Source organism: Panthera leo, chromosome B1 (assembly GCF_018350215.1).
Source record: "Panthera leo isolate Ple1 chromosome B1, P.leo_Ple1_pat1.1, whole genome shotgun sequence".
Lineage (NCBI taxonomy): Eukaryota > Metazoa > Chordata > Mammalia > Carnivora > Felidae > Panthera > Panthera leo.
Genome location: NC_056682.1, coordinates 148,610,421 through 148,634,684, shown reverse-complemented (window position 1 = coordinate 148,634,684; position 24,264 = coordinate 148,610,421). Strand labels below are relative to the sequence as shown.

At 34.4% G+C, this 24,264-nt stretch overlaps 1 protein-coding gene across 1 annotated transcript; it reads right to left on the bottom strand.

Moving 5' to 3' along the window:
• Positions 1-1,377: 1,377 nt before the first annotated feature.
• Positions 1,378-23,659, bottom strand: SULT1E1 (sulfotransferase family 1E member 1). The gene is made up of 8 exons (XM_042936241.1): positions 23,579-23,659; positions 16,707-16,871; positions 13,844-13,969; positions 12,606-12,703; positions 8,899-9,025; positions 6,909-7,003; positions 3,775-3,955; positions 1,378-1,849 (listed from the first exon to the last, which is right to left on the bottom strand). The coding sequence occupies exons 2-8, from the start codon at positions 16,858-16,860 to the stop codon at positions 1,737-1,739; spliced, it is 894 nt and encodes a 297-aa protein (XP_042792175.1). The 5' UTR covers positions 16,861-16,871; positions 23,579-23,659; the 3' UTR covers positions 1,378-1,736.
• Positions 23,660-24,264: the final 605 nt, after the last annotated feature.

Below are 24,264 nucleotides of genomic sequence, written 5' to 3'. Positions count from 1 at the left end.
CTGGTAATCAGTCTGTTCCCTGTATCTATGACCTTTTGTTTTTGTTTGTTTATTTTTTTATTTTATTTTTTTAGGTTTCACATATAACTGAGATCATATGGTATTTGTCTCTGTCTGACTTCCTTAGCATAATGCCTTTAAATTTCATCCATGTTGTCACAAATGGCAAAATTTCATTTATTGATGAAAAAAATCATCAACAAAATACAGAAAAATAAGATACAAGCCAAGACAACATTGTTTATTTTATTCATTTCATTTTTTTTAAGTTTTATTTATTTTTGAGACAGAGAGAGACAGAGCATGAACGGGAGAGGGGCAGAGAGAGAGGGAGACACAGAATCGGAAGTAGGCTCCAGGCTCTGAGCCATCAGTCCAGAACCCGACGGGAGGCTCGAACTCACGGACCAAGAGATCGTGACCTGAGCTGAAGTCTGATGCTTAAGCGACTGAGCCACCCAGGCGCCCCAAGACAACATTGTTTAAATAGCAAATAACAATTCTTCTTCTCTTACTTTTGTTTTTGTTTTGTTTTACTGGCAAATATCACATTCTTTAGGAGTTTTAAAGAGTACAGAGCTTACATTCATTGCATTGTATATATAGGGCAGAAAGACCTCTAGAGCATAAATATTTCAAATTAGCTAAAGACATTCAAGCATAAATAATACTCATTGGGATTATTTATAGACATCTAGAAATCAGTCCAGTTCTTCCCAAAACTTATATTAGACTAAGATAAATTCCAAAGTAGGCCATTTTTCAGAAAATAAAAGAAAATACAAAAGGTATAGTTATGCCTCCAAATGTATTTATTCTTTAATTTTTTCTCCCAAGGTCTTCAAAGTCCATGCACAGTTATTAACATATATTTATGCATATATGTATATAGAAGCATATGCACATACTAAATATACTACTAAATGAAAAAAAAGTAGCCATAAAGAATTTGAACTGTCTTTGTTTTTTGATATTTAACTACTTTTATTTTTTGGGGTTTTTTAAAAAATTTATATATTGTTTAATTTACATCCAAGTTAGTTAGCATATAGTGTAACAATGATTTCAGGAGTAGATTCCTTAATGTCCCTTACCCATTTAGCCCCCCCCCTCAACCCCTCCGGCAACCTTCTGTTTGTTCTCTATATTTAAGAGTCTTTTATGTTTTGTCCCCTTCCCTGTTTTTATATTCTTTTTGCTTCCTTTCCCTTATGGTCATCTGTTTAGTATCTTAAATTCCTCATATGAGTAAAGTCATATGATATTTGTCTTTCTCTGGCTGACTAATTTCACTTAGCAGAATACCCTCTAGTTCCATCCACATAGTTGCAAATGGCAAGATTTCATTCTTTTTTATTGACGAGTAATATTACATTGTATATATATATACCACATCTTATTTATCCATTCATCCATTGATGGACATTTTTGGTTATTTTTAACTCGACAATTCAAACTGTGTGTTCCTACATCATACGCATAGATCATAGATTTGTAGTAATTTATAGGTTATATATTTGTGCAATATTTGTAAAAAAAAAAAAGGAAGAAAAAGAAAGAAAACGAAAAAGACCATAGCCTGGACAAAAATCTTGTTTTTATATGAACATTTCAATAATCATGTGAATCTAATCATGATCCTTCATATGATTCCTTCTCTACCAATCCAAAATTTGAAAAAAGTGAGGAACGATGAGAAGAAAGCTTTAACCTTAGATATATTAAGAAAACCCTTCTTAGATTTCAGTTCTTAACTTTAGAGTAGACCCTTTCATTTGCTGCTCATAATGTATATCAAATTTCTCATTCAGTGCTACTGTAAAGTGATTCTTCCAGTCTCCTGCAATCCCTGCAACAAAAGAGAAAACATAGTAAATATGTTGTCCAGCCAGAATCATGACATTCTCTAACATTTATTATATTCATTAACACCTAATCAAATTTTATTCTTATAATATTCAATTATAAAAATAAAATATATACCATAAATAGTATATATATAATATATATATATATATTATACACACACACACACACACACACACACATTTGAGCAAAGAAATATTTGTCCTGATTATTAAAAAACAAACAAATAAAACCCAGCAAATTTCTTTCTCTGACTCTTCTCTCTTGTGCTACTTTACTTAATTTTTCTTCTACAGTTTCCTCTGAAATGTCAGTACTTCTAAGATGAGATCCATGTTTTACCCACTCCCAAGATATGAAATATCATCTTCAAACTAAAACTCAAATCCAGGCTTATGTCTCCATATCCAATTGCCTATCTGATATTGCCACTTGGATTCCATGTAAGTGTCTCCAATTCAACTAGTTCAAAATTAAATGCATTTTCTTCCCACAAAACTGTGTTTTCTTTGTGTAATTTTCCATAACCTGGTTAATGACAACACTAGGTATCCAAGGCATGAATTTGTAAGTTGTCCCTCAACTAATTCTAATTCTATACTCTTATTCAGAATTTTTTCATATCCTTTGCTTCCTCTCAATTTTTGCTCCTGCTGATAGTTAAGCTTCTCAACATTTCTCAGCCTTGTGTTATTGCAAGTCTAGCAGGCTCTTTTGTTTTCCATTACATCCAACCCTCCCCTGGGAGAAGGAGTATCTTAAATTAGTAGTTCCCTTGTCCCCTTAGCTCAAGGAGGTCTAAACTTTCATAATTAACCCAAAAAGATAGAAAATATGTGTCCTGAGAATTGAGTAGGGTCTGAGGTTATAGCAGTATGCAGCCCTCTACAAGCATGACTACTATTTTAAGTCCATCATTTTATCTTAAAAATACACATGGACACTATGAAAAAGAAGACTGAGATTATCTGAGAACTAAACAATGAAAATATAATCCATTTGTTAACTCTCTTTTCAGGGGCTCTCTACTGGTGCCAGTGGTGGGTTTGCTATTCCTATTATTTTAAAAATTCCTGACCCTCTCACTGAAAGTTTCCTTCAAAGAGCAAGATTTTCTCTATTCTGTTCTGCTTCATATATCAGCAAGACCGATGTCCCAATACTCTGCATATTCTATATGCCTTTGGATTTATAAACTGACCATATCTCATCAGATAATTCCTCCTCTCAATAGAATGTCACCTCATTGTATTTTGATATTTTTGGTTAAACAAAGCTGTATGTGCCACAAGTGTTTTGAAACTTAATCTTTTAAAACAACTTTAATGAGGTGAACTGATATACAAAGAACTATACACATTTATTGTGTACAATTTGAGGAGTTTGTATATTTGCCACTTGGTCTTGAAAAATGTTTACCACTTCGTGAAGGTAAAGCTCATCGTTCCAGGCTTGTTTCCTCATCTCAAAGTGAGGTAACAAAGAAGTTTTCTTGAGCGTCTAGTTTGAATTTAAAGAGAATTAGAATTTTAAAATCATATACATTTATATAATGTACATGGTGCAGCACCAAGGCCCACAGACTTTATAAAGGATTGCTAGTAGGGTCTGGTATTAATGCTGGTACTAAGGCTGGGGTGGCTGCTGGCCTTTCTTAATATGCTGCATATACTAAGCAATCAATAAGTAGTAGCAATTTAGTAGTAGTAGCAGCAGCAGCAGAAATGCCAATGTTTTAATGCCTCTATAGAACTGGTAACTCAATACAAAAATCACTCAAATGTAAAAGAGCTCTGAAGAAAACAAGCTGGGTCCACAGGCTAGAATAACTTCAACAGGTGTTTGCCGGTAACTATTTCAACTTGTGACTTCCTATAGCAATCGGGGCAAATTGCAGGATGAGATCACCCTTTCTCATGAAGGGAGAAACTTTTTGGTTCATGATTTCTTCTGGTAGTGTTGTATAATTGGTAGATGGGTTGTTCTTCATCTCCTGGAATGAAGTATGTTGTATAATCTTGTCCACAAGCTCTTCTGATGGCTTCCTTCCCAGAAATTGTATCACTTTTATCACCTCTTTTCTGATATCCTAGAGAAAAAAAAAAATTTCGAAACTTTAATTACTAAAGTTAAATATATTGTTATTTGGGTTGAGAGAGAGAGGTAGAGAGAGAGAGAGAGAGAGAACCTCTTTTTCCCCACTGGCATTGGCTTCAAATTAGGTTTCAAGTGAAAAAAAAAAAACAAAACACTTCTTGGAGAGGTGGAATTTTTTCTAACTTCTCTAGGCATTATTATTTTATCCATGATGTAGATATAAAAGATGCTTTAAAGATTGTTAGAATCAACTAAATTAGCTCATGTTTATAAAATATTTTTTATAGTTCTTGATGTTTATTTAGTACATGCTCAACAACTATTATCTAACAGTATGAATATACACGCTCAAAGACTATAGTCTCACCTATAACAGATTAACTTTTGGGCTAAAAATATGTACACAGTTTTCATTTTTCTCTAATTTATTGATGTACATACTGAGAAGCAAAGTAACCAAAAAGATTAAGAAAAATTATAAAAACTCAAATAGTCAAGATGGAACATCAGATGTATATGAACGAACCATAGCTATAAACATCCCCATTCCTATGTCACTCTTATAGTGTGCCCTACCATCCAGGAAAATCATCCAACGCAACTATTCGCAATACCAACTATAACGCTTATCTCTGGTGTATAGTTCCCTTTACAAAGAATGCAATTTTCAAATTCTCTGTTCTAAAAATTACAGCTTGCCTGTCAAGCTTCAGCTCAAGTATCACCTTCTTTGGGATAATTTCTTTGGACTAATCCAATTTGAGTGAGCTAACCCTATTTTTGCTCCTATAAATTCCCATATAAGTCTTTATTCTCATAATTTTATTTACTTGTCTATCTTCTACCAAAAAGTTTGTATATCTATATATAATATTAATATATCTTATTCTCTTTCTACTTGATACATTGTAGAAACAAAGGAAAACTAACTTATTCATTCTTAGGCACCTTACTGATTCAAATTTGGAGGAGACTTCAACATGGTCATTATCAACCAAAATAGGGAATAAGTGAACATAGACCCTGGGGTGGGAAGGTTGAAATGGTTAGATTAGTTAATAAATTTTTTGTGTGTGAGTTTTAAATTTACTCTTTTCAATATTCTACTTATAGGGCATAATATTAGGCAATATAATAAACTACATATCATGGTTGTTTCTCTTTTTCAAATTTGTTATACTGTTAAACTCTATAAAGAAATAACACTTCAGTTTCTAAAATATTATGTATGATTTTATTTTAAATTTGTTCTGATCAAAACAACTCTAGAATTTTTGCAACATGGATTTTAATAATTGTACAAAGATGTGAGCAAGAAACTATTGATTGCTTTCTTGGTGCTAATAAAGAATGAGAGAAGAAAAGACATTTCTCTTAATAAAGAAACCCGGGATTTGTCTATTTTTGCAAAAATTATTTGTGTACATTTGTGCTTCAACCTACTACTCAATTTATGGAATAGAATACTCAAAATTTCTAGAGTTCTTCCATTTGCAAGTTTTGAACTTCATTCATTCCACTTTCCATCCCCATAAACAACAAAAAACATCAACATAAAACCTGCCGTTCTAAAACTGATCTAATCAACCCTGTGCCTTACTTAATAGTTTTCAAACATACACATATTATCCACAGACAATATATGATTTGGTTTTGCCCAATTGATGTGCATATTTGACGTTTACTCTTTTTCATTCCGATATCATACTTAATTGTAGGACAAGAGCATATATCATGATTCTTGAGCCTATGTATATTTGGGTTGTTTCCAATTTTTATAGTTATGGAGAATGCTGCTTTGAAGATTATTGTACATATAACCTAATGTACACAAACCAGAGTTTCTCAAGAGTATATACGTAGGCATTTGGGAGTGTTAAATCCTGTTTGGTTGCCCTTCTTAGATAATGACAAATTGTTTCCATAGTGTTTCTTATCTTCTGTATCTTCTTATACTGCTATCAGTAATATGGTACTTCTCAATGGTCCACATTAACTGACTTGTTAATTGTCAGTTTGGTGCGTGAAATGCCATCTCATAGTGACTTTTATTTTGTGTTATCCTGATTACTAATGAAGTTGAGAAAAAATACACTATGAGGAAATTTGAGATCATCATACTTTTGCATATTGCTGCTCTGACATTCTGTTTATTCTCTTCTTCTGGAAGTTTGAGTTGATAGATGTGGAATTGTATCACTATCCCACATATCTATCACTCTATTTTTAAAGTATTCTACTCATCTCATTGTAGTACATTCTATGTAATTTCCTCTGCTCCATTTCCACTTCACTAACTCACTATTTAGCCATGTTCTATCTGTTATATGAACCATCTCTTAATTTTTTAATTTTTAAAAATTATTTTAGAAATTCTATTTTGCTATATTTTTTCAAATCTGCTAAGTCAATTTTAGTAACCTCTTCTTTCTTTGTAAAATATTTTTCTTCTTTTATTTCTTTAAACATATTAAGAATAATTATTTTTATAGGGTTTACCTGATAATTCCAACACCCATAGATTTGGAGGCAGTTGACACTTCTTGTCCATCGTGATTCCTTATGTGTTCATATCTGTGTGTGTGTATGTGTGTGTGTGTGTGTGTGTGTGTGTGTGTGTGTGTCTGTGTTTGCTGTTGTTTTGTGAACTCAAGTTCTTTCAAATTTTATCTTTGGTAATTTTTTGAGACTCAGTTTAAATATATTTATTCACGGAAGAGTTCTATTTAATAGCTTCAAATCTGTGTTAATGTATCTGAATTATTATAACTTTTGGAGATGCCTGAATCTTCTATTTAAAGACATATTTTTGTATCTAGAGTCTTGTCAAGTGTTAATATTTTAGAAACTATTAAGTTGCCCATATGTTTTCTTTTTTAAAAGTGTTTAATTCCAGTTAGCTAAGTCTTAGGTGTACAATAGTCCATAGGTTTTCAATTTCTCACCTCCTTCATGTCTTCATAGAAGAGAAAAAGCACATGTGGATTCTTCCTCTTTTCCCACCAAGATTTTGCATGTTTATACCAGGAACCATAAGGCACTAAAGTTAGACATAAAAGCAATTTAAGGGCATGCTGTTATCTCTATAAAGCTTGAAAATGAGTATGTAAACAATAGTAACCACAAATAAATATAAATAAATGATCATGGCATGAAAAATAGAGGTCAGTCACAGATCTTAAGCAAATTTCTCTGCAGCAAGAGAGGCAAAGTATGTTGAACAATCCATGTACAGAAATACATTCTAAACTTTCAACATTATGACATGGTTTATGACATGGTTTATGGTTAATTATCCGATTAACTTGATTCACAGCTTATAAGAGCATTTTTGAAATGTGTGCGTGTGTGCGTGCGTTGTGTATTTGTGTGTGTGTGTGAAATCAAGTTGTCAGTGAAGGGAGTTGAGTTAATGAAACTATTAATGATCTTATAATGAGAATTCAGTCCAGGTTGAAATTTACTATTCATAAAACTAGCTTTTACAATTAAAACTGGCAACTATATAACTTTTTATTATATTACTTGCAGTTTATATGGTAGGGATGTTTTCTTAGGGACTCTTAGTGCTATTCTCATTTTTAAAAAGTTAGAAGACTTTTTTTATTTATTCTTGAGAGAGACAGAGAGACAGAGAGATGGAGCACGAGCAAGGGGAGGGACAAAGAGAGAGAGGGAGACACAGAATCTGAAGCAGGCTTCAGGCTCCTAGCCTAAAGTGGAGCTCCAACCCATGAACCGTGAGATCGTGACCTGAGCCAAAGTCGGATGTCCAACCAACTGAGCCACCCAGGCACCCCAAAAAAGTTAGAACATTTGAAGATGATGTGATATGCTCAAAAGTGGTCTCTCTTCCCTTTTCTTTTCTCATGCATATCCCAGTGTTTCACCCAATAAAAAGCTGACCAAATAATATAATGCTGTGTGAGTCAAGGTATACTGCTTTGCATTGTCATTGTCCACCACTTCTGTCCTTTGACTCTACTGACAATTGTTCTTAACATAAAATATTGTATATATGTATGTATATGTATATGTATATAATTGGATAATTGGATGATCTTTTCATCCAATTTGCAGAGGTACAACATTATCTTTCTCTGACTTACAATATGGGTTTTGACCATCTTTAGACATATGTTTAATTTGTGATGGTTAGCATAAATTTTTCCAAAATACAGCAACAAACATAAAGTACATATATTCCACTTTTATTGAGTCAATATTACCTTCTATGGATATAAAGACATTATTACCATTTTTTTTTTGCAATTATTATGACAGTATCAGAATGGTCTTCTTTAGAAAATACTAGACTTTCTTGAATCCTTTCTTCCTCAACTTTAAATAGTTGCTATAGTCTGGAGTTAATTAAAAGGTAAAATTTCCCAGAATTTCTGCTCTAATAACTCTTGTATGGTTCTGAGAAATCTAGTTAAAACATTCAGACTGTACCCTGGGTGAAAAGAAAAAGAACTTTGTAGATACTCAGATTTCTTCGTGAATGCTCATCCAACAAAGCACTTGAAATTTTCCTTGGAAACAAATGGGCACTCTCTCCCTTTTCTATTTCCTTGCCCCCTTATTCAATAGAGTTGTAATGCTATGAGATACTTTTTCTAATAAAAAGAAATGATTCAGAATTGGACACTGAATCTCAGTCTTAGAGAGGAAAATGGTTACCTCCAACCTCCAAAAACACTTTTATATATTTATTTTTAGGCACTGAACTGGAGTGTCCAGATTCTGCATTTTCCATCCACATCTGGAAACACTGTGCTTGTTCTAAAGTTCAAAGTCTTCTAGAATTTCTGTTTTAATTAAGGGTCAGAGAAGATAGCAGACCACAACAGACAACAAAAATATTTGCTCAGAGACGTCATTTGTCTTGTATCATTTACTTTGAAAGAATTCCAAGTAAAGAAGGTGTCTTACCTTGTCCATCCATGAATCTCTCCACAAACTCTTCAAAAGATCCAGGATCTGGATGGGCATTTACCATTAGAAAGAAATAATAAAAGGAAACAGCGACATCTTTGGCATTCCGGCAAAGGTAGATCATCTAAAAGGATGACATTATATATTACGTCACTTGATTTTTTTCAAACATAGTTTCATCAAGAAACATTTATCTTTCCAACTACAAACATAATACATGTTCATTGTAAAAAGTATATAAAATATATAAAATTATAAAGAAGAAAAATTCAATAACCTGAAGTGAAAGTATCTTTTGCACAGTTATTCAGTGCCTGTTCTCACTTTTCATTTTGTATGCCATTTTCATGTATAATAACTCATTTTAATGTCACAAATGCAGTCATTCATGCAGTCTTGGAGGGAACAAACGTATTTAATGGGGGTCTATTTAAATGCACATTGATCACAGTGAAAACGTAATCTTCACTAACATCGTGTTGAGTTTCTGTACTACATGCAGAAGAAACACCAATCGGAAAGAGCAGTCAGGAAGCCTTGGTTAATTGCCAGTCTGGCACTAAAAAGTTCTATCATCTTGTGCAAAACACCAGTTTTGGATATAAATTTTCTATCCAGTAAGCAAGTGAGTTGCGTCTGATCTTTACGGTATTTTCTAGGTCCAGTACACAGTGCTGCAGGAAAAGATCTGCAAAAGGAAACTTCAGCATTCCTGTGGTCTCCACTTCTGCCCTCAGGAACCTGAGCCTTGCCATCAGGGAAGGCTGTTCATGACTCTCCACTTGTTTACTGGATTTGATTGGGCTCACTAACTTTTCTTAACTCTTCAAGTTTCTACATTTGCAAACAATTTTAAAGAATTCTTGTAGTGTATTCTAAGAAATACGGCTCTCGTTTTTAAAGTCCTGCTATAAAAACCTCTAATAACTGCAGAAAAAAGGTGAATTTTCTTTTCTTATGAAAACTATCAATAGCCATATTGAACTTTTCCAACGTAATTTAACACTCTCCTTCTTGCATTTTGCATATTAGCTGAATAGAACTCATTGCCACTGTATGCATGAATTTACTTCAGATTTTTACCCCTTGCATTTCTTCATGCTGTTCCCTCTGTCTTGAATATTCTCTACATCTCAAAATACTATCCATTACTTTAAAGCTTGGTTGCAGGTCTTCATGAGGCTTTTTATTTTCTCAGATAGGGGGTGGGGATAACAAAAGCAATCCCTCTTCCCCCTAAACTCCCATTTAGTTTATCTTATCTTCATTTTGACAGATACTATTCTATACCCCAAAGTTTTTGCCATGCATGCTATTCCTGTCTTGGAGGGAAATCTAGGTCTTTCTAAAAGATAGGGCTTTGCCTGTATCACTCTCCAGATGAAGTTGCTAGTTTACCCACAATTCTCTTGGGATCATAATCCACTTTAAAATGCTACACTTGAAACACCCCTGTTCCTGTGATACTTCATACCTCTCCCAGCTAAAGCTTGTGGTGATTCCCTTGCTTTAATTGAAAATATGAACATCTGCCTCATTGTATTACTCTCCATTCCCAATCTTGTCATCATCCAGTGTAACTTTAGTATCTGTATGCATAAACCATCTAATTCACTAAGTTCTTGTATTCATTGATCATTTCCTTTAGTTTACCACAGCTAACCACTTTTATGACCAAATCACAAATAATGTCAGCACACTCTAAAGGTTTCACTTCTGAAGACCTATGCTGGGACATCATTTTCTTCCAAGAAATTCCTACTCCTTCTTTCTTTCTTATCAGTTTTCCCCAATATATCTGTCCTGAAACAATTCCAAGATCTGAAATTTATTGTCCTCAATGTTTCTTTTATGTGTCAGTTTGACTCCCTTTCCCCTCACTTTTTAAAATTCTCTTTTAGCTTCTGGTTCATCACTGTAAATACACTTTTACTAATAGTCCCAATCCATCTATCTTCTTGTCCCCCAGTGAATTACCTCAGAAATGCTCAGGACATGATTCTATCTAACTGTTTGATTGATGTCTGAGATGATAGCCAGTTTTGTGAATGCTAAATAGTTTAGTGAAGACTAAGACTATTGTAAATGGATTGTATTTATTTTCATTTGAGACCTGAAGGGGCCACAACCCATTCTCCAAAAGAAAAACAGGTAACTTGGTCAAATCTCTTGAAAAAATGGTGATTGCACATCTCCCAAAAAATATATAAATGGTCTAATGAGAGAAACTTTATGTAATGAATGATGTCAGCAGGATGTACATGTTCCATCTAAGATTGCTTTTGATGAAAGTTAAACAACAAACAAGAAACTAGAACCTTCAGAATTTTGGACCATGGATCTCCAGAAAAATGTCAAACACACCAGCTATCATTAGAGTACAAAATAGAAATGTTTCCTGACTGTGATAAACCCCCTATTTTGTTATTACAACTGCGTATAGTACTTTGATATCTCATACTTGTAGCATATAGGGTTGTGGTATATCCTAAAGAAAGCTAGAAAGGTGTTGAGAAACAGCATCAATAACCAAGACGTAATGTTTTAGGGTTATATATCATTCTCTGTAAAAACCAAAACTGATCACATCAATCATCAACTCAAAATGTCTGTAACTCCTCATTACCACCAAATAGAGTCCAAACTTCCTAACTTAACTTCAGTGTCTGTTGTGATCAAGCCCTAGCTTATCTCCCTTCATTTATCCAGACAATGTGTATAGTCAACCTAGCAACTGAAATGAACTTGTTTCAGATCATCATTAGGGTTGCCTCTGGGATTATATAGACTAACTCCAATACATCTTTTAAATATCAGCTGAGATGTTACTTGTTGTTGAATACCTGCCTTATTGTAATATCTGGGCCAGAATTCTCTTACTTGACCTGTGACACCTACTGCATCATCTGCTTATTTGTCCCTTTCCCCCAGTGGACCATGTGATCATGAAGACAAGGCTTGCACATGTATTATTAATCCTTACATTGCTGGCACACAACAGATACTCAGTAAATAATTATTATATAATACTTGTCTGGTTTATCTTTTTCCAGTTTGCTTGAATGCCTCAACATGCCAAGTACAATAGTTTGCAAAAAGGAATGCATTCAATACAATCATTAGTAACAAATACAAAAGTAGCTACCATTTACCAAATGTTTATAATATACTAGATACCGTGTTAAGCACTTAACAAGCATTATTTCACTTAATCCCTGTAACAGCTCCACCAGGAAGATACTATTATTATCCCCTTGCAGATGAATACCTTGGAGTGGCTTGGAGTTTACCTGTTTTTTTCCAAATAACCTCTAGAGTTGGAGTTGAAATATAGACTCTAACTACACTGACATTAATCCACATTTATTAAATATCTGTAGGTTCCATGAAAGAACAAATAAATGTGTATAAGACACAGGATGTTACCTGACTTGATCATTGCAAACTTATTTTGAGTTGGATGACTTTTTTTTAATGTTTATTTATTTTTGAGAGAGAACCTGTGCAAGGCGGAGGAGGGACAGAGAGAGAGGGAGACAGAGGATCTGAAGCAGGCTCTGCACTGACAGCAGAAAGCCTGATGCGGGGCTCAAATTCATGAACTGTGAGATCATGATCTGAGCCAAAGTCAGATGCTTAACCGACTACAGCCACCCAGGTGCCCCAACTTGGATGAAGTTTTAAGAATACTAGACTCTGGTTACCTTACAGTTATTTTCCCAAAATGAGGCTGGAAGAATGTCAGCTGGCAGATGAGTCTTCACTATTCTAGGAGATGCCATCTGTTTTAATTGTTTTACTCCTGATTTTTAAAAAGTTAAAGGTTATATACAACTTCCAAAATTATCAATATTTATGTGGATTTTATATATATTTTTAAAATAGAAGTAACTTTAAGATTCTATATTGTATTCATAGTAATAATACATACTCACTATCATAGAAGTTTACATAGAGGAAATTATAGAGAAAACAACAAGATAAGATACAATTTCACCATATTGGAAAAAATAAGTATTAATATTTTGGTGAGCAGCCTTCCATATAAATGCAGTTGACCTTTGAACAACATGTGTTTGAACTTCCCAGGTCCACTTATATATGAATTCTTTTACAGTACAATACTTAAACGTAGTTTCTCTTACTTATGATTTTGTTAGTAACATTTGCTTTTCTCTAGCTTACTTTATTACAAAAATACAATATATTAATACATGTATAACATACAAAATATGTGTTAATCAACTGTTTACATTATTGGCAAGGTTTCTGATCCAATAGTGGCCATTAGTAATTAAACCTGGGGGGAGTCAAAAGTTATATGCAGATTTTTTTATTGTGTGAGGGGTGATCATCCCTAACCTCAGCATTGTACAAGGGTCAACTGTATATCTCTATGCCCAGTCTCAGAGCCATCTAAATACCACACATGCAGACAGAATTTTTAGTATCTTCTAATTGATTTTTCCTTAACATATTATATCGAAACTACAAGGAACATAGGCCAACCTAATTTTTTTAATGATTTCATAGTGTTATTGTATCACATTAAGCTATTCCTTTTTTTGATTAACACTTAAGTTGTTTCTAATTTTTCACAATATTTAAAGAACCTCTGATGAATATCATTTTGGATATATCCTTGAAAATTTACATACATTTTTCTAATGTTTAAAGTATTATCACATTCAGCCATATAGGGATAAATGCTTACATATTACTAGACTCTACTGAAGGCATATAAAAGCTATCCTTATTCACTCTGTATCAGACAAATGCTATACCATAAACTCTGTCAAGATTTAAATTTAAATTTATGTACTCTCCATGTAGAGGACATCATACTAATTGTCACTCTTGCTTCCTCTCTCTTTTCTTGCACCTGCTATAGCCACACTTTAAAATATATGTAAACACCTTTAAAAATCTACTTAAATATTACCATTCATCAGCTCTTCTTTTCTGCACTCCAAGAAAGGTATTCGATTAAAAATGACATCTTCTTTGCATTTTTCCACATCACCCTCTTTGCAGATCATGTATACAATTTCACTAACCCAGGTTGTACCTGTAAAAATTAGACAAACCTTAGTGTCTCACTGACAATGCAGGGCTGATGATGCAGGTAGTGGATTTATAGCTGGATAAAGTAGGAAGGTACCAATGCAATATTATTTGAAAGATAGAACAGCCACAGAACTTGGGGCTTCTGGGTGGCTCCATCTGTAAGCATCTGACTCTTGATTTCAGCTCAGATCATGATCTCACGGTTTGTGAGATTGAGGCCCATGTCTGGCCCTGTGCTTGGGATTCTCTCTCTTCCTCTCTCGGCCCACCCTGCTTGTACTCTCTCTCTCAAAATAAATAAACTTAAAAAAAAAAGAAGCATTAAAAAAAAGAATAGCCATGGAATTCAAGAAATATTTCTTCTAATACTTACTCTTGTAAGACCCAAAAATAGTCTCAAGAAATAAGGATGAATATTGTAGTAAGACACGCCTATGGTAGGAGTCCAAATTTGTCCATGATTAATTGGGACATTATGCAAGCGGATAACAATTAGGGATTTAAATTTTTACATCTAAAAAGTAGGGAGGCTTGATTTATCAAAATATTCCTGCAGGGAAAGCATTGTATTTAAACATTATCAGGAAAAACAAAGAAGAATAAGACATAGTTCCTCACCTCTAGGACAAGTTAACAATAAATAGGCTTAAGGCAACTAAAGTCGTACAAGGGAAAATAATGCACAACTGAATGCTGAGCTTAATTCAAAGAAAGAAGAGATGACTACTGGAGTATGGAGAAAGAAAGCTTTCAGGTAAGTTTTGAAGAATGGACTAAATGCAGGTGGGCTAGAAGGAAGAACTGAAAGAATTGAAGAAGCCAGAGAGAAAGCATACTCTCAGAGTCTCCCACATCCACATATGTGCTATTCCTTCAGCCTGGAACCCTCTTCTATGAGCTAAACTTCTCAGGTCTTTGCTTTGCTCATTCTAAGAAGCCTCTGAAAGGCTCCAAGTGAGGTGCTCCTTCTATATGTTGTCGCAATACCCTACTGGACTTCCTTCACCCAAAGCGGTTTCATACTGCATTGTATCTGCCACTTTATTTATATTTACCATCGGATTATAAACACTGAGAGGGTAGAGATTAGGTGTGTTTTGTTCACCATTATATCTCCAGTGGCTAATATTACACTTGTCACATAGCAGGAACTCAATAAATATTTGCTAAGTGAATAAATGAGAAAACAGAAAAGGAAAACTCATGCAAAGAAATAGTGAAGAGACATGCCAGTGAGAATAATCAGTCCCTACATTTTTTGGGATAATGTGAGTAAGGAGGTGTCATTCATTCATTCATTCATTCATTCATTGTTTTCAACATATATATTGAGTACAAGCTTGTCACTATGCTAAATGCCAAGAATACACAATTAAATAAGATATGGTCACTATGCTGATATTACAGGAGGATTTAGACTACCTTTTCTGTCTAATAGATATCTGTAAATACTGTGCCAAAATACAAAATGTTAATTTTGAAAAAAGAAAAAAAAAGGTAAAGAGACTTGAATAACAGAAGATACACTGAAGCACGCTTTAGCCACAAACTTTACTGATAGCTTCTTATGCCTCAACTTGAGTCCCCGTTCAGAGGATACAGAAAAGAATAGATTGAACCCTTGCCTTCTAGTGCTCAGATGTGCTTTTGAGAGTTGCAAACAATGCTTGATAATTACAACACTTCTTTTTTCTTAAGATGCTGTAATACAGATGGGTATAGGAATTCAAAGGACTGCAAAGGAGGAACATTTAACTCAGTGTGCTGCTGCTGCTGTGATGTTTCAACAAGAAATGCCTTCAAGACAACATGAGAATTGAACTTAGCCTTAACACATTATTGGCATTAGTTCACTGGTTTTGTGAGTCAGAGACTGGTTCTACCAAGCAGAACTGTCTTTTTTTTTTTTCAATCAAAGGGCACATACTTAAGATTAATATAGTGGTGAAGAAAAGAATTGGAAATAGATTATAAAGCCTAAATTGAAGAAGAGATAAGTGGGGAGGAGGCTGCCAAGGCAAGCAGACAGCAAGCAGAAAATTCCTTATAGTTCATACTAAAGAGTTTGAGCTTTTGGTAAGTTTTAGAATGACAATGTTGTACAGGCAATGTTGCACAATTATCAGGATTGTGTTTTAGAAGAATTCCTCTGGTGGAAGGGTAAAATAACAATGAAGTGAGACATATTCAGTGCTTAACATATGTAAGTGTTTAAATGTAGCAACCAGAGAAGTCTGGATCAGATCTTCCTAATTTCTAAAGATCTATGGCTGTAAAACTCCAGAACTATGAGCTAATTTCAGGAAAAAAAAAAGATGTTGCTTAAAAAAGGAGTTTGGGGGATAGCCTTAGAGAAAAAGAGCTAGTTAGCTGAAAAAGAATTTTTTAAAAGTTTGCAAAAATTGCTTATACTTTTATGTGATGACAATAATGACATTAGATAAACACAGTTGGTAGTTTAAGGTTTTAGTTATGATTCTATATTCATCCATTTATATTACATAATTTTCTAAAGTGGCCAACCATACCTATCTGTCAATGTGCTACTCAGGTTATAGGTACAGATTGTGCTCTTCGAATACAGCTCTGATATTCCACTTTTTCTATGTCTAAACTACTGTATCTTTCACATGAAAAATGAGTGTGGTAGAAGTGAACAGCTTAATATTTACTATTCAAGGTGGGTTTGTCATTTCTAGGTGAAAAGAGAACGACATTGACATACTAAGGAGACTTACCAGATTTAGGATAGGTGGCAATGACAATGTCATCTGGTCTTGCCTGGAATGTCTCCACATCATCCCAATGTTTTATAAAATCTTTATACATTAGAATTCCATGGATTTTGCCAAAGTATTCACAATAGTCAGAAGATTTGGAAGAATCCATCATAAAGCGGTACACTAAAAGAAAAAAAATGTATGTTTTCCACTTTATACGTACTTTAAAATATATTAACATTAATAATAGCTCTAACTGAGGTTCTATTGGGTTTCTAGCATTTCTTAGCTATTGAGCATTTAAGGTAAAAAGCATATTGAAGGAGTATATAATATAGTCTTGGTGCTTTAAGAATCTCTCCTATTAAGAAGGTAAGTCTAACATATAAAAAGAGTAAGAAAGTACAAGGCACTATAAAGTGTTTAACTACATAAAAATAATGTGATGCATTTATATTATATTTATATACAATATTTGACATAGAAAATTCCATGATGAAGGATAACACAACAACACTATTTCTGTACAAATTGATGGGGTATATAAAAAGATGAATATGCTCAAAAATACAACAATATTTTGGTAGATAATCACTCTGATTAAATATGTATACATTAAATAACAATAAAGATTGATGGTAACATTCAATAGCTATTGCCATATAGCTTCCTTAGTTCCTGAATACGTTTCATTTAATGAAAAAATTCAAATGCTCAATGAATGTATATAAAAGAAGATAAAATTAATGAAACTGTAATGGATATTTCTAAGACATGGATTCCTGAGGGAATAGAAGATTCCTCTGGGACCTCTCACATTACTTTTAATTTTCTCTTTCACTTGATTAGTAAAGTAGTGGATATTTCCATTGAATGACTTGTCTGAAACTTATAAGGGTAAACAAGATGGTTATCACAGATAATTCATTTCCTGATTCCATGATAACCCATTTTGTGTTCAGGGTTGGTCATAGAATTTTTAATTAAGCAAACTTTCCTTCATTGACTCAACTTCTTCTACTATCTTTTCTTCTCCATTCTGTTTGTGATATAGCATCTCAACAAATTTCGTCCATCTTTGATATTAGCCACTCTAGATCTCCTTTTTATTCATCTGTGTGAACCAGACTAATGCAAATCCACCATGATGACGTCTCTGTGACCTGCAGCCTTCTTGAGCACATCACCTCCTACCCTTAAGTATACCCTTAGGGCAAAATATTCTTGATCCACTCTGGAGACATGACTGTGACACACACTTATTCTTAGACATTTTCCTCTTGGATGGTCCCCTAACAGTGCTCCCAGCCTGTAGCGTTACAAAAGCAAATCTTAAGGGAGGTGGGGTTACAGAGATCTACTTGTCTTGTGTGGCCCAACATACTCTTTTATCCATAAGTCCTCTTAATAAGCCATTTCTTGTCAAGCTGGACTTGGCCTTTTTCTTTGGTTTTATAGTTCCTTCAGTCTTTGGAGGTCATTTTGCATATACCTCCCTCTCCCATTTTGCATATACCTCACTCTTGCTAAAAAGCTGCCTGATACACTTATACATTTGTAACTGCTATGGCTTTTATTGTCTTTTTCAGAGACCTTGTAGTATAACAGGAGCCTTCTGGAGGCAGCAGTTCTTTTAACCACTCAGTGTGTTTCCTCAATATAGAGAATCCCAATTCATGAGAGATGCATTATAAAGAGAAAACGAGGGTCACCTGGGTGGCTCAGTCTGCTAAGTGTCTGACTCTTGATTTCAGCTCAGGCCTCGATCTCATGGTTTGTGAGTTCAAGTCCCACGTTTGTCTCAGTGCCGACAGTGCAGAGCCTGCTTGGGATTCCCTCTCTGCCTCCCCCTCACCCCTCTCTCTTTCTTTCTTTCTTTCTCAAAATAAACAAATAAACTTAAGAAAAAAATAAAGAGAAAAATGAAATTGCAATTACCATGACAAATGGATTCACCTAAAATAAGAAATACCTGATGGTAAACTTTTAGGAAGAGAAGTCTTACAAACCAAACCAAATGAATAGACCGTTGACTTCTAAAGGCTATTTCCAGTCATGTTTTCCCCACTATATTTGTAGCCTGCACATTACAGATGGAGACTTTCAGATGTTGCTTCCTAACTCCCAATCACTAGCACCTGGCACTAATTCCATGGATTCAGTCCCTGTCATTTCCCTCATTTTTTTTTCCTTTGTGCTCACTGCTCTCCTTCAGAGCCTATCCAACTATTGATTGAATATGAAACTGGCTTTCCAACTGGCTTTCCTATAAAAAGTGAAAATCTCTTCTTTCTACAACCACCAGTAAAAGGAAATGGATGTTCTTTACTAGGCATTTACTTTGTGCCAGATTTGAAAAGTTTTATTTTAAAATCTTATTTATATGTCATAAAATTACATCAAAAAGCAGACGTCATTAATTAGGTTAAGTCTGTCCTGCATCAGACTCCTTGAAGACAGAAACCATATTTTTCTTACGCAAGGAAGGGCAAAAGTGCACATTTTTATGTATACATGTAAATGTGCATATATAAATATCTATCTATCTATTTATTAATTTAGTCAGAGAGAGACAGAGAGTGAGCAAGCAAACTGGGAGAGAAGCAGAGAGAGGTGAGAGAGAATCCCAAGCAGGCTCCACACTGTGAGCATGGAGCTCCATATGGATCTCAATCCCACGAACCATGAGATCATGACCTGAGTCAAAATCAAAAGTCAGATGCTTAACTGAGTGAGACACTCTCAGGCACCTGAAATATCCTTATTTTTGACACATAATTGGTGAAAAAAATTAAACAACATAAAGAAAATGAAAGTGCCTTCTTTATCCAAACTAAAGAGATAATCGCTCCTAATACCACGATATTTATGCTTCCAAATATTTAAATGTATATAAAACCTATACACTTATGTACCTAATTTAATTTGTATTATTATTATTTTTTTAATGTTTATTTATTTTTGAGAGAGAGAGAGACAGAGTGTGAGTGGAGTAGGGGCAGGTGGAGAGGGAGACACAGAATACAAAGTAGGTTCCAGGCTCTGAGCTATCAGAACAGAGCCCAACGAGGGGTTTGAACTCATGAACCTCAAGATCATGACCTGAGTCAAAGTTGGACGCTTAACTGACTGAGCCACTCAGGCGCCCCTAATTTTATTATATTTTACATTCATTTTGTACTCTATTATTTCACTATATAATGTGAGCATTTTGCTGTTAATATATAAATTCTGTTTTTATTCTTATAAATTACACATAGAAGTCCATAGTATGGGTGTAATATAGAAAACAATTCTTTAATGATGGAAATTCTTGTTTTTCCCAACTTTTTTTAGATATAAGTAGCACTCTAATGAATGTCTCTATGTTTTTCACAATTATCTTCACAGTGACAATAGAATTGCCAAAATTAAAGGTATATTGTTAAATATTTTTTAATCACTAAAATTATACCAATTTGCACACTATATGAAATTGCCTATATTCTCACGTGCTCACCAGTATTTGCAAATTATTTGTTGTAATCTTTCACAATTGAAAATATATGTTTTTAAAACTGTGTTTCAGAGATATTTTATAACTTTTTGTTTTCATCTTTTATAAATTTATTGGTTATTTTAATTATTTTGATCCATTTTGTCTATCAAGGGTGTTACTTTTTCCTAACTGATTTTTTAGCTAGTAATTTATTGTTGATTTTATATTGAAAGTATGGCTTATTTTTCTGTTTTATATGCCAGTGATATTTAAACTCTTTTAATAGTGTTGTATAGAAGTTTATTGCTCATAAAATCAAATGTGTCAAGTTTTTGCCTTATGTTTGATATGGTAGCATAAATATTTCAATGTGTTCATATAATGAGAAATACATGTGTTAAAAGTTTATATATTCATTTTAATTTAGATGATTAATGTGTACATAACAAAGAATAGTATATAATTTTAAGAGTGTGGGCCCTAAAGTAGACCACACTGCTTATTTTTTTAATTGTTTTTTAAACTTTATTTATTTATTTTTTTAAAGCAACAAGAGTATGAGTGTGAGCAGGGGAGGAACAGAAAGAGAGGGAGAGAGACAATCCCAAACAGGTTCCATGCTGTCAGAGCACAGCCCAATGTGGGGTTCAAACTCACTAACTATGAGATCATGACCTTAGCCAAAATCAAGAGTCAGATGCTTAATGGACTGAGACACCCAGTTGCCCTTAGACCACCTTATTTAAATCCTAGCTGTGCTATTTGAAATTATATAATCTTAGCAAATTATTTTACCTCAACTGAAGTATAAATTTCCATTATAAATGCTTAATAAGCATGAGTCCCTATTGTTATTGTGTCAAATCCTTATGATAATAGAGCGTAGAGAGCAAGATGGAGTCTGTCATGTCAAGTAAGAGCCTGTGTCAAGCAATGGCAGAAGCGGTTAAGGGTACTGCAGCCCAGCCAAGATACCGCCCAGACCAGCATCAGCTGACACCCAGAACTGCTAACAAGCAGAAGCAGAGGAGGTCTGCAGGGGTCTCAAGACCCTTTGAAAAGGGGAGGATTTTTGCAACAAACTGTCAGACTCTTCAGACATGACCCTTCTACGTCTGACCACTTAAAAAAGTCAGCTGCCTCTGAGGGCTCTGCCTGACTGATTTCCGAACAGAGCTGAGGTCCTTCACCTCTTGAACGTAATAGGCAATACGTGCCGGGTGCTGACCTGGACGTGACCAAAGCTCAGCTTTGAAGCTTTAACTGATTTCGCCTTTGGTTCGTTGACTTCCCACACCCTTCTGTTTGCCTTGTTGGTTGTGTGGTGTGTCTTCTCTTCTGCTTGGTGTGCTGTGTAAGAAGCCAAGTTTAATCATATGGGGAAATGACATTGAGTTTGGAATCCCAAACCTGCTTTATGACTATGATTAACTTTGCCTTATGAGTCAATAAAGCTGACAATGTGGAAAGACACAACCTGCACGTGTACCTTCACAGCTGGCTCATGACAAGGAGCCAGACACTTATGACCTAAGTTAGAAACAGTACACATTACATAGTAATATCTCCTTTCAAATCAGGGAAAATATGTGTTGTCAAAATTCCTAAGAATATATTTCAGAAATATAAAATTATCTGGCAAAACTGATGATCAGTTATCTGTTTTCTCACTGGGGAGAGTAAAATCTGTAAATATCCAATGTGACTTTTACACAATGTGACTTCTAGGTGTTTACTCCACTAAAGTTCTTTGGGACAACCCACTATAGCATTTATTTCATTTCGGCCTCAGATTACACACCAGAAGAGCGACAAAATGAAAAATTTTTCAATTGTTGTTTTTGACTCAAGAATGGCTTAATGTATGTTTTGGAAACCACAGAATAACTAGTCCTGCATGTTCTAACTTAAAAGGGAAAAAGTTCCAGTTCCTATTGGCAAACTCAACTCTTTCAAGACCTCTCTCTCAAGTGTGTTAGATGTAATCTCACCAGAATTATGACATTTTGATTAAAAATCAGTTTTGTTAATAAATCACCTTGTTCCTTAAACCTTCTTTGTTGTCAGAAAATAGAAATCTTTCACTAGAAGAAATGTGTATAAAGGTGTTGCTTGCCCAACCTACTGATTTGTTTATTAATGTGAACAACTTTCTTGGTATTCTGCCAAGTTTGCAAAAATTGGCTTACAGTCGATTGGGAGTAGCTGATTTATCATTCAGCACTTGGCTGACTTCTAACTGCCCCTTCATGGTCAATTTTGGTCTCAGGGTTAAGCGAAGAGGCATATAATAATATCTATTTTCTTGTTAACTTCTTTTGGCAAATTATCTCTTATCACAATATATGGACTTACCCTCTAGATGATCTCTTCTTTCTTAAAAATGTATTTCAGTTAGAAATTGTCAATTTTATTTTCTAACTTATTATAAAGGTTATTGTGGTCTAGAAACACTAACAAAAAATTGTTAAGACTGTGATTTATAAACTCAGTTGAATTCAGAAAGAATTTTTCTTTTTTTTCCTCTTTTTTTCTTCTTTTCTTCCTGTTTTCTTTGTCCCTTTTTCTATCCTCCCCTCTTCCATCCCTTAATCTGACTCTCATTCAGCAAATAAGCTCTGTGAGTGCCTACCTCATTTCCAGACACAGTGTTAAGTGTTGAGCAAACTGTGGGCAGTGCAGATGTATAGGGCTTGCTCAATCCTCATCATCTTCTACTTACTTGGATCTGGTTAAAATGGCTGAAAGCAGAGAATATCCTTTTCTCCATCAATCCACCCCAGCCTCAGCACTATGTCACAAAGCAGATGCTAAAAAATACTTGTTAAATTTAATTGCTAGATCAAATCTCTCTGCGCTTTCCAATTTTAATTAAAGACTCCTAGATAAAATAGGTACTATGCTGCCAAAAATGTACCTGTCAACTATTTACTAAGGACTTGGATATATGCTGTATTTTTTTCTGATGTATCTCACCTAAAAGTAATGATAATGTTTATAAGGCCCATGGTACTATGAGACTGGTTCTGACATATTTCACAGAAGTGATCACCAGATTAGAAGTCACTCTTCATTTTAACTGTTTCTACTCTGCTTGCTCTGTTTCCTTATTAATGAAATGGAGAACATGTCCAGCATTCAGGACCTACAAGGTAACTATGATACCGTAGTTTTGTGTTAAAATTATTTAAACAGAAAAGCATTATGTAATGCAAGATTTATTTTTAATGACAAACAAAGGATTTAAAAAGGCTTTAAAATGCTTTACATTATTATGTAACTAAAGTATTAATATAGACTTTATTCTCTCTATATTTCCTTTTTTAACAGTTTTGTGATATATAATTTGCACCTAAACTTTTTATATCTAAAATTTTAATACTAATATCAGTAATAAAAATAAAAATACAACCTGTCCAGATGATCCTGGGAAGGAAACTGGATGGTCCAATTTAGTTCTCTTTAAACTCCACTCAGGTTTTAGGCTGCCAAAAAAGATGAGAACCACTTATGCATTTGGGATGTTTCCGGTGAGCTTTTATTCTCCATGCCAGAGAAGGAGGCGGAGATAAATTTGCGGGGGTTGGTCTTCTGGAGTCTGTGATTCACTGGAGTATCACAAATATGTATACATACCAGCTGATGCACTTAGCCAGAGTCATTCCCATTCATACAGAGATGTTAAAAAGCCTCTGCTGTTATTTTTCATTTTTGGCTCACAATCAAATTCCTAAATTTGCCAATAGCAATCAGTGGGTGGGGGAGAGGGAGGGAGAGGAAGTGACTGGGAAAATGAAGGAGAAAGGGTTTGGAGAAAAATATAAGAGAACTTGGAAGGGGGGGTCCTTTATTTACACACACCGGCAAATAATAAAATGAGGTTGACCTTCAAAAAAGTAAACTTCCTAGAGGAGTGAGAGAAGAAAAAGAGAAGGAAAAGACAGGAGGGCAGTGAGGACCCCGGATCGGGAGACCCAGCTTCGTTTCCTGAGAACTGTTTAAGAAGGCTTTGTAGTACCTGGTTGTGTTCTAACAAGCCAATTGGAAAACACATCCTGCTTAAGATCTTTGCCTTTAACTCTGAAGCAACCCTGAAAA